Source organism: Thermobia domestica, chromosome 1 (assembly GCF_964235325.1).
Source record: "Thermobia domestica chromosome 1, izTheDome1.hap1.1, whole genome shotgun sequence".
NCBI classification, from domain to species: Eukaryota; Metazoa; Arthropoda; class Insecta; order Zygentoma; family Lepismatidae; genus Thermobia; species Thermobia domestica.
Window position 1 is genome coordinate 301,687,242 of NC_137454.1, and position 12,597 is coordinate 301,699,838.

A 12,597-nucleotide genomic window follows, 5' to 3' on the forward strand; every position below is an offset into this window, starting at 1 on the left:
ATCCGAACCACATGAGCTCCCGCCGGGAATCGAACCCGGGTCTCCCACGCCAAAGGCGCGTACGCTAACCGCTCAGCCACGGAGGAGCTCAAAATGTGTGAGTGTGTATGAAGGAGAATTATCCGAGATACCGTAATAATTCCCACTGTCAAAACATGCCTGTATAATGTAGGAAACCAGTATTTTATGTTTAGAAGTTTAATTTTACCAGTATCAAATCATTATAAGAGCTATAGTTCAGTTCAAATGAGTCAATACGATGTCAAGGGTTTGTTGCACTATTCTAATTTATACATGATTCTTATTCTTGTACTATAACCTCCGTCAATGACGCGTCTGCTCCGTATGGACTACTCTCCCGTGGACCCCCTTCAATGCTCCTGCTCCGACACTGTTAAATAGCATCTCGATTTTATTTATTTATTATTATTATTGCACAGTCTTGCATGTAGCATATGTTAGGATGCACCTTTGTACCTTACTGGAAAGCACTTGTAAAATTAATATGCACGCGTGAAAGCAACCTCTACCTTAAGAAATAACTTCTCAAATACTACGTGTGAATTTCGTGATAAAATAATTAGATTACAGTAGGATAACATGTAATCATTTCCAGGATACTTCAGTTTGCGAGCATATTATCAATCTGTACGGAATTATTTGATATTATCAGAGATTAATAACAGTACAAAACGTCTTATTAAATCAAGATAAGTCAGTTATATATATATATATATATTGTTTAATGGACTCTTCTTTCTTAATCTACACCCGGTATTCTTGTATTACTTATCCTTCACATTGCCTCAAAATTTAACAAAAGTTATGGGCATACAAGCATTACAACTATATAAATCGTGAATATTATCAACAAAAAATACTAACAATATCTTCCGGCGCAAATATTAGCTTTGTTTAGTATAATTCACACTTGGAATATCAGATAATTATGGAAAAGAGTAACGAAAAGATATTTATTCAACTGCAGCTGTCTCACGACGCTATCATACTTGTTTTGTATTTTCCTGGACTCAAACTCGAGCGCTGATTGGCTATTGAATGCTCTTGAATTGGATTGTTTAGAACAGGACCGAAACGAAATTTCTTGAACGAAACTATTGAATTCAAGAGAAAAATGACGTCAGTGCTGACGTCTTTTTCATCAAATAGTCTTGAATGGTCTTGAACAAGAGTCTTGTTCAAGCTTTCTCGGATCGTCTACAAGCAGTATTAGTGATAAGTAAAATCTATGCCAAAATATCCTACTATATATAAATTCCTTTATAAAATGCGAACAATATTTTGTGTTCTCAAAATGGGACAATCCCATTTAATCGGGACTTATGGTCAAAACCCACATGCTCTTAAGTAATTAATATTATTGCAAAAATTCGTAGAACATTTGAGACAGCATTAATTAAAAGAAGATTTTCGGAACTTGTTTACAATCTCGAACAGTACTTTTCATTTTATTTGGGGAGTAGGGGCGCAATATTTTAAAAATTATCTGACTCGATAGCAATGAGCATAGTTGGTACCACTGATTTCTGTGGCCATTTCCCTGTAGGTGGCTCTACAATCAGTCAGCTGATGCGTAAACTTAAATCGTTAGTCATCCATTGCGTACTTCTCTTTTGACAGTAAACGGATTGTGGCATAACAACAGACGCTAATGTAACTTTGATTTGTGTATATTCTGTTGAGTGTGTTGGAAATAATAGTGAATATGTTAGTGCTATATTTTATTCTCTTCAGTTTAATAACTGGTAAGCAATCGTATATCATTATCACTTAATGCTTGTAAATAATGACTCATTGTGTTGTGATTATTACGAAGTGTAATGAGTTGGTATGATAAAACGAATATTTATTTTTTGTACATAATAAAAACAATTCTAGACAAGCAAAAGCAAGTTAATATTTGTAAAGAATATGTGTGATGGGGATTCGATTTCTAATTTGCACGTGGAATGTTATTGGTACAAGGTGAATTGGGTGAAGGATGACAATGTGCATTGTTGATTATGGATGTTTTAAGGACCAGAGTAGAAATGATTGCTTTAAAAAAAAAAAAAAAAAAAAAAAAAAAAAAAAAAAAAAAAAAAACAGGATGCAAGTGCAAAATAGTCAAATGAGCATTTGTAATAATTTAACGCTAGCAATTCTACTTCTAAACATAAAATACAGCTTATATCGTGCAGAAATATTCTACCAGTGGAAATCCGTATGTTATACAATCGCGACAAGTTCTAGAGCACAGGTCCCCCTTCCCATTTAGCTGTAACTAAAAACAACGTGCCCTACGGGGCTATAACCAGCCTTCACTCACTAACGCTCGCTCGGCAATACTACTAATTAAACTTTGGCAAGAAAGAAACTAACCTATATGGGGGAGCTTGTGTTCTAAAACCACCCCACTATCGTCTTTGATATACACTCATTCATTTTAACCCAATTATAACACTTGTAACGGTTTAACATTGTAAAATTACTTGTAGACATAAATACTACTACTTCCTGCTCCGACAATGGGAATTAGTATCATTGACAATCGTCCTTCATAATTGAAGACATGTTTGTAAAAGAACAAAGGGGAATATTTAGATGAAGGGAGCCAGAAGTGGGTAAAATTTATAAGATTTACAAGAGAAATGAGTTGAGCGAAGGGATGCGTAATTGATTTGTTATATTTAAGGTAGAAATAGGAATACATGTAAAAATTAGATATGGTAGAGACGATATGTAATTACTCACCGGAAGTCCACATAAGGGAATGTGAATACAATGATGCAAGTAAGTGTCCTTAAACTAAACTATAACGTAACCCAATATCAACAGAAACGGGTGCAATTGTAACTTTTGGCCTATGTTTAGCAGAAGGGGTCCAGCTCTTTTCTCTAAAAAATGTTACAATTTTGGTGATTTATGTTCACATTCGGTTAGTTTAGGGTAGGGTTGGTTAGTTTAAGTTAGGTTAGGCTAGTTTAGGTTACGTTAGGTTAGTTTAGTTTATGTTATATTAGTGTAGGAGTCCCGCATAATTTTCCAAAATGATAGAATTTCGCTTATTTCCACTAATATTACGTTAGTTTAGGTTACTTCAGGTTAGCTTACGTTAGTTTGTTAGGTTAGGTTAGATTTGGTTACGTTATGTTACGTCTAAGTACTTGCAACATTCATTTCTCCTGTAAATTTTGTGTTTTTTACGTGCATCTGGACCCCTTGTACTAAACATACTCCTAACTTTTTTCGAAAAAAGAAAGAAAAAATTAAAACGGACACTTGTCAACTAAACATGGGCCGAAACAAATTTCTTTAGGCGACTGATTTAAACAGTGCGTAATGGAAGTGCTCGTATTATTGCGAAAACCCACAGTAAGGTACTTACAATTGCAACATACGAACAGTAACCAGACCTAACTTAACCTACCCTGACATCCGTAACGATAAAGCTGACAAATGACGCATCTAATAACATGAAAAACCATATGTTTTCCTTTTTAATATTACTTAGCGTTTGTAAATTGTATAGCTACGTTCATTTCCGGCAAGTGCTTATAGAACTAAGATAATCAATATCAACTCTGGTTTCGTGCAATGAATTTCAGTTGCCGATTAGAGGAATATTAGTTTTCGGCTGCAAAAGTATACTCAAATAATCAATATAACTTTGATATTCAGTTGTTAGCTTCAGGTTACACACACACAAATATATATCTGTACAAGATCTTGAAGTCATAATATCAAAGGACTGGAAGTTCCAGGGGGGCTATTGATTCTTACAATGTCGCTTATCCCTCCCTAGCTACGGGCCTGGCACCCCAGTTACATACAGAACTCAAATCCCTGGAACTAAAGATTCTTTTAATTTCTAAGAGGACACGCCAGATTTTTTTAAAAAGAGGAACTTATTAAGTAAACTTTTTAAAAATGAAAGTTTTTTTTTAAGGAGAACTGAAATATTGATAAGGTTTTTTTTTAAAAAATATCATTTCTAGTTGTCAGTTTGCTTTCTTAACAATAGATTGTAAAAGTCTGTGTAACAGATGATCGTACTCTCACATACTTCATCAGATACGCAAGAAGAATTCGGGAATTTCCTGGTCTCTCTTTTAATTCAATTCTGTTTCGTTTAGATGACAGTGTGATAATAGTGAGAAAAATCGGGATTTCAACGAATTTACACATTTCATGGCCTTTACGTGCTGGAAAACTTCCATCTTAAAGTAAAGATTTAGGGTAAACTGTACAATACACGCTCTAGCTGCACATCGATAAGAAGGACCGCTTTAAAAGGGTATAGTAGAGTAAGGTGAGATAGAGTAAGGTAGGGATAAGTGGCGTAGGGACGGATTAGCTTAAGGTTAGGAAAGTTTTGATCCATTTTCATTAAATTAATAGTGTAATTTCTCGTTTCTGGGTGAGTATATCAGCTGTAGCAGGCATTGTAAAGTTAGCCCAAGGTTTTCACTTGCCTAGAGGCCTACCGTTCAGCGTATCGAGACTAAATTTTGAACTTAACTTTTTCATGAGATTTTGTGGGGGTTCTTCGAATTTTTTTTACCCCCAATATAAGAGTAACTTACTGAAGGGTGAATATCAAAGTTTACCAGTTTCTCGAAACCTTCTCCAAGGATTTTGTTCGTATTTCATAAATCAATGTTTCATTAACAATGATGTTAAATATAAAGTTCTGCAAGAGGCAGCTTACTCCTGGTGATTTTTTTTTCTCAAACGACTCAGGCAATTTTGTGTATATTCCGTAAATGAATATTTCATTGGCAACCTGATAAAACGGCGTAACTCATTTGTGCTGGGATCACTAGGATGTTTTGGAGATGGTTTTTTATCAAACGACTTTCTTAAACTCAGGCTGTTATCTTCAATTTCGTAACTACATGTTCCATTAATAACCGTACAATATGAGTTAAGACATTTCTTGTGAATGAACCCACAAGGGGTGGTTTGACCGTTTTAAATTCCGGCTTTTTTAAAGGTTAATTATAGTCTTTGTCAAGCGGCTACAGCATCATCCCTTTATCGTAGGATCATGGTTCATATCTTGTTTTGTTCACAATAGAGCAATCTTTCAAGCACTACCATTCACATTTCCCTATCATGTTCCTGAGGCGGGAAATTTTGAGTCCTTCTGGACCCCCTGTGTTAACGCAGAGATCTGAAATTCAACCAAATAGTACTAAGGATGTACTAAATGTGTGTACAAGATTTTAAGCTTCTATCTTGAATACTAGAGGCGGAATAACTATTTATAAATGATCCCCACAATGCCCCAGATTACCGCAAAAGACTCTGATCTCAGATAAAAAAGGAAAAAACCTGAGATAGCCCTATTTTTTCTAGGGTCATGTTTTGTATCTCATTCTGTTCAGAATAAGACAGCGTTTCAAATGAAACGATTCACATGTCTCCATCATGTATCTAAGGCGGGAAAATCGTGGAAAAGGGATTTTCATTATCTTTTTGTCCCTCTGAATCCTTCCTGTGTTAACGCAGAGATCTGAAAAAAATTGATAAATACTACTCGGTGGACTGAATGTTTCCGAAAATTTCAGTCTTCTAGATGCAAAAGTAAGCCCGTCAGAAAATAACAAACATAAAAAAAAAAAAAAAAAAAAAGTTATGACGTCGTCACCTCGTATGTCTCGAAGCCTGTTCTCAACCAATCGAAACAAAAGCAGAGACTTAAGGAGTGTGGAATTTAAGCAGCAGATTCAATCAGTATGCACTGTGAATCTAGTGAATATGGTGTTACATTTTCGTGAAGCACAGAATTCTTCAGTTTGTTGTGAAATTCCTTAAGAGTTTTCCAAATATTGTCGAAAATTCATCTAGTGGCCTGGAAAGTAGAAACTTAGTTCCCTGGTAAGAAAAAAAACTGTATTTCCTTTGTAATGCTATCGTAACTGCCAGAACCTGAAAACATAACAGTAAATGCAATGGCCATTAATTTGTCTGAATATTCCGTGAGTAACTAGTTATGGCCAGTAGGTGGTCATAAGTGGTTTCATACTTGTTTCTGTTTATAAGCACCTTTTGCAATTGTGATAGTAAATTTGAATGCTTATTAATAAAAATAACAAAAACAGTATTTCATTGTCATTACAGCACATTTCTACTGTAGGTTTAAATAGGCAAATCTATTAATAGGCCTAAATATTAAGTTAACTTTAAATTAGAAATAAAAAAAAAATATTTTGACGTAACAAAAAGAAAAATCATTTCTTAACTCTACCTAATCATATCATAGAACAAAACACTAACAGTTCTAGCCTACTACACTCGATATAAAATGCTGTGTTACCCTATTTGTAAACAATGAAATCTCTTGCTCCGTGTGGCGGAGTACGAGTATGTTGGTGCAATATTGAGATAAATAAGGTATCAAATTTTGAGTATGATATTCATTGTGTCAAATGTGTAGACTGAGTTGATTCAGTTGATTTTAAGGTTAGCGTCCCTTTCAGCAGCGGAGCTATATGAGACATAGACCAACTGATTAACGTGGAATCCGAATTACATGAAGACCTGGTGGGAACCTGACCCAGGTCTTCCACGCCAAAGGCGCGCACGCTAACCGCTTAATCACGCTTAATCAAAGAAAACACAATTTGCAATCAATGAGAATGACATTACAAGTAAATATTTTGAACATTATTAACAAATTGCCAGGACCGAGTCTTAAAGAACGGGGCCGAATGGTGGTAAATGTATTTCTTGGAGCTGTAAGTGCAGTTGAAAAACACTGATGCTCAACTAGTTTTGACCTATTTAAGTTATTCTATTAGGCAATGTCTTGATATAAAGTTGCAAAATATATGTAAAATGTACATATCTGAATGCTAAAGATAAATGCATTTTGTAACAGACAAGGAAATGCATTTTGTAACTAGGAAAGGACCCCAGGCATATTTCATGTATAAGTAAATGATCTTTGATGCATTTTTTACTTAGTAAACCTTAATTTGGAAGTTTATTTCTTATATTTATTTTGAGTAGCCATAAGTGTCGAAATGTGTGTTACTTTTAAAGAATGCCTTTTTATCAACTTTAAAAGGCAGTAGATAACGTTTTAATACGAAAAGTGTGTTCACAAGAGTTCAAATTAGAAGTATACACTTTAAAATCACAAATAGTGGCAATCTGTTTTACAGAAAAAGGTAACGAAAATGAAAAAGTCCATAAAAGTGTCCATAACCGGTTCCTCCAACCTATTGTTCCGCAAGTCACTTGTCACGGAAACATAGACAAAGGTAGTTTTTTTGCGCGATCTTCTCAAAAGCCGTAATACAAGTGTGAGTCATTTTCCGTGATAGTCTACTAGCGGAAATTTGCTCTTTAGACTGAATCGTCTTCGAACAAAATTTTCCGAAAGCATAATATAGTGTGAATTTCATAAATAGATATTTAGATAGTAACTGCAGTGTAACAAGATTTCGTTTAAGAAGTTAGAACGAGAAAGTTTAGTGAGTTGACCCGTAACTTTGATTTAAGTGAATCGTTTGCAGTGTGTTTGATACAAGTTATGGTGTAATAAAAGTCTGAGTTGTGCATTTTAAGTTTCCTTTTTAACGCGAGTGTTTTTTTCGTTTGGTATGTAATTATCCCAATATGGTGTTGAGAAAATAGAGGTACCGTATATTTTCAGTAATCTCACTTTTTAAGTGAAGAATTTTTATTCGTAATTAACTGAGATGTGGAGAAAGGATTTTGTTATTTGTTTGTATTAATACGCGAGTACGTACCACAGAAACAAAGGGAATGTAGTTCCGTTGCTCTCAGTTTCAGATTACAATTGAACATCATTGCAGCAAATTTGAGCGCGAACAAAGGTCGTAATGCATGATTCCGAAACACACACACACACAGGGTGAACCATTTATCTTCATACGCACTTGTAACTTTTAAACTAATGAACAGAAAAATTGCTGACATTTTGTATCATGCTGGGGGACGTTTAATATTGTGTGTCTGCTTTTGCGAAAGGTTATGCTGCATTGCCACATTCTTCACGACCTCTCTAATATCGTCGTAGGGGCCCTTGCCATGACCGGTTTCGCTAAATATCTGCTGTTTTATCGGACATCTGAAAGCGATTTTTAAAGTGTTGAAACAGCCTTGTTTGATTACATGTCCAATATAGCTCTTGAATTAAAAAACAGTAAATATGTTGTTGGCCTATTCATCGACTTATCCAAAGCTTTTGATACAATTGATCATGCTATTCTTTTAAGCAAGGTGTATGCTTATGGTATTAGAGGAGTAGCTCACAACTGGTTTCTCTCTTATTTATCCAGTAGGCAACAAGCGGTACAAATATCAAAATTAGCTGCAGATGGGTATCAAACAACTTGTTCGTCTTTATCAACTGTAATCAGAGGTGTTCCTCAAGGTTCCATTTTGGGTCCTATTCTCTTCCTGATATATATATAAATGACTTGTTAGAATTTATGCATCCAGCGAAATGTATTCTATATGCTGATGACATCAGTATGATAATATCAGGAAAATCAATAGAAGAAGTTGAGAGGAAATCTGACATTTTTACGGACAAATTAGTAAAATGGATAACAGCGAATAGGTTAATTATAAATCATGATAAATCGATCCTCTTACATTTTCATTTTCCAGGAAAACCGCGTATATCACCTAGAATAAAAATATCTTCTAACTTACTCCAATATTCTTGCATAACTAAGCTTTTAGGTGTAATCATAAGTGATGATCTTTCATGGTCTGCTCATATCTCCACTTTAAACAAGAAACTAAGTAGCGTGTGTTTTGCCTTATACAAACTTCAAGGTACTGTATCGAGAGAAGCACTTCTTAGCTTTTACTACGCCAAGTTTAATTCATTAATTAACTTCGGCATAATACACTGGGGATCTGCTGAAAATAGTTTAAGCACTTTCCGATTGCAAAAGAAAGCGATTAGAATAATTTTTGGGTTACCCACAAAATCGTCATGTAAAAAGGTTTTCATAGAAGCAAAAATTTTAACACTCCCCAGCTTATACATCTATAAATCTATTCTTTTTACTGTGAAAAACAAGCATCTTTTTATCTTTAATAAAAATGTTCATAGCCATAATACAAGACAAGGTAGTGACATATTTGTGATGCATCAAAAATATGCTAATATAAGCAAAACCGTGTACATGAATTGTCAGATTGTATAATAAACTTCCTCTGTACTTGAAAAATATGACCGATGTTTCCATTCTTGGTAAGACTTTATATAATCTATTCACTGAAAAGTGCTATTACACAATTAAAGAATATTTAAATGACTCATTAACTGAAGAGTTGGAAACAGATACTTACCCGTGAGTACATGCCTGGTGTGGTACAAACAGTTACCTAATTATGTGGTTTTGTATTTTTAGAAAGATTGCATGATGTATACTTCTGGTACTTGACAATATTGTATATGTTTTTTTTTTTCTTTCTGACAACTGTAATGCTTACATGAGAATTTCTCATGCTTTGTAAGCTAATGAAACAGGCAAATAAATGAAATGAAATGAAATGAAAGAGGAATGGAGCACCATCAGAAATCACTGATGCTGTTTGTCAAATGGTGCACTTACCGTTTTCTTGGAGGTCTTTGGGAATTTTGTTTACGGCTATGAGCGCATGATCTGAATCTTTTTTACAGCAAAACTGTCTGTTGTTTCATAATAGTACACTACTGTTGTGAAGATGCAGATTTGCGTATTTTTCTACTGTAACTCTAAATTCCACGTTGCAGAATAACAGTACAGTTTTTAGCGAAGTCTACATGACAAAAATAGTTTATCTTGAGATTTTACTCGCCGCTTGCCGGTAGCAATTAAATTTGAATTTTTTTATGTAGTTATAAATTATTTAAACGAGGAACTGATAATTTATACCGTTCACCAAATATAGTTAGGTTCACAAAGTTCAGGTGGGCTGGTCATGTAGCCAGGATGGAAGAGAGTAGGGATACATTCAGATTTTTAACTGGAAATCCAATAGGAAAACTACCATTAGGAAGACCTAGGTACAGATGGGAGGCCAATATTAAAATGGATCTCTCAGAATTAGGAATACAAAGTAGAAACTGGATCAGGTTGGCTAAGGACAAAAGTTAGTGGAGAGCTTTTGTGAAATGACACTGAACCTCCGGGTTCCGCGTGCGTAACATTTTCATTTCCATCAGGATCAATATTTAATGATTAAGCACATTCTTTTCTCTCTAGAACATTTATCTCACTCCTAGAGATGACAGGTGTCATTTTCTTCTGAATATAGAACTAACGAAACTAGGTCATTCATGGCAGACTAAATACAGACTGCGTCTTTTATTTGTAGCAGCCAGCTTAAAATTCGCACAGTACACATACGCCTCCCTTGCAGGTTGCAGATCAACTAATTTGAGTCGAATATAATAAAATTTCGAGTGATCTGTTTTTATATTGGGATTATTCTGTTTCAACAGTCCGTAAATTTCTTTGATGGAACGCGTAAGAAAAGTTTCGATTTTCTAATTTTTGCCCATTTTCGGTGTCAAGACGAACTTTATCATTGTGTGGCAGATTCGAATGAAGAGCAGTTTAAACCACACCTTATGAAGCACAAGCTTTTTTTTTTTTTTTTTTTTTTGATAGCTTGAAGTTTCTTTCACGGGAATATTGGTACTGTATGTCCTGGATTTTATTTTTTTTAAAGTATGCTTTGAAAATTCTTCAGCTGATTGTCGTGTTTCTCCGAGCATAGGTCGCCACTTGATGTTCTTTAGGAGGTGCAAAAGACTTCTACGGTGTTGCACTGAACTCCATTTTCTCAGATGTTGCGTTGGGCTCTTCCGACTCTGGATTGGGTCTTCAAACTTTCACCACAATTACCGGTTCCTTCCTCCAGTTCCCAAAGATATAATATATCTTTATTTTTTGGTCTAAAATATATACGCACCGAACATACAGAGAATTGCCTATTCTTGGAATAGCAGGGTGTCTGTCGGTCACGAAATCAGAAAACGGTCATGAAAATCATATAAAAGTCACGAAATTTACCTTTGGGTCAAGATTTTTTTTTTTTTTTTTTTTTTTTTTGTATCTGTACAAATATAAGTGCAGATCGGAAAATGTTCTATAAAACGTCAAAATTTACCACCAAAAATGTCTATGGTCGGCTTTGGACGCTACCAATTCGCAACCAGAGCATGCTTCTATCGCATGTATGAGAATTCGGCCTAATTCGCACCGAATTCACACTTGAAAATGTTATGAAAAAGTCACGAAATTTCATTGAAAGTTTAGTAGACACCATGAATAGTATTTTGCCTGTACAGAGGTATTTCACTAACATCAGCCTCGTTTAAACTTCCGACTTTTGGTTCGTATGAGACTTTCTTGTTTACTGTATTGTCCAACTTTATTTAAATACGCTTAACACTAGTTTAAACAAATAATTGCAGAAATATTAACTCGGCAGGAAGGAAGTTGATACACGCTGTTCATAAAACACAAGTATGCCTACTTTAGTTCGGGAAATTTCAATATGAACAATTATTATGCAGTTACGTATCCAGGGTATCTGTTGCCTGCCAGAAGGTACCCGAAAACATCGCCCAATGAAAACTCACCCCAACAGTAAATTACCCCTTGTGGATGTTTCAGGAAATAGTGGTTTATGTAACATTACGGAGGTAGTGAAGTGTGTATTTATGAAATATGAAAAAAAAAGTGCCTGAGTCGCTTTTGAGAAATTCGTCCGAAAAAAAAAAAGCTCACCGTCAAGTATAAACTACTTCTCATATATTTTTTTCAAGAGAAATTAATTATGTCATTATCAGATTATTAATGAAATATTTATTTCTGAAATATGAACAAGAACGCCTGAATCTTTTATGAGAAAGTTGTCCGTGAAAATTTATTCCCAAGAATAAACCACCCCTTCTAAGTTTTTCACACTTATATCACAGTATAGGATTATGTTAATTAAATACTATTGTATGAACCATGCATACACATATACAAGATTATTAAAACCATTCGCAAGGAAATAGAATTTTCTTTTTAATTTTCATCCCTCCGTAATCTGCCCTTAATTTTGTGAGTAGAAAGAAAATTTTAAAGAAATAAAAACACAAAGACTTAGTTAATCATTTAAAAATTAAGTTTGAAATTTGGTGTGGATACATTGAACGGTACGGCTTCTGGTCCAGGGAACATATTTACATCCCGACGAACAGACGGACGAACGAACGTCAGAAATCCTTTTTTTGGCTTGTAGGGGCCATGAAATGCGTATTGTTGCAATATCGAATTTTTATGAACACAATACTTTCTTTTCTCCTGTCGTTGCTCAAAAGTAAAAAGAAAACTGTTCGTAAAGAATAGAGGAGGATGAGTTATTTCACAGATTTAGTGTCTCTTTGATGAAAAGATAAATAGAAGACACTTAGAGAAGCATTGTTAGTCGTCGTTTCACGAATTTAAGCTGCAACCATGATCCAATTATCATATTGTTTCCAGTGCTGCCGACTGGATCGTCACACTTAATGAAAATTCGCGTATTTAAAAGGGCTGTAATTCGTGAAGCAGAGGTCAATAA

The 12,597-nt window shown here is 34.7% G+C and overlaps 1 protein-coding gene across 1 annotated transcript in view; it reads left to right on the plus strand.

The window, feature by feature from the left end:
• Positions 1-1,584: 1,584 nt before the first annotated feature.
• The window catches only part of Sap-r (prosaposin), a 94,358-nt gene continuing 83,345 nt past the window's right edge, over positions 1,585-12,597 (plus strand). Inside the window, exon 1 of the mRNA XM_081727024.1 lies at positions 1,585-1,766. Coding sequence (XP_081583150.1) covers positions 1,727-1,766 — 40 coding nt within the window. The 5' untranslated portion in view covers positions 1,585-1,726. The remainder of the gene's footprint in view (positions 1,767-12,597) is intronic.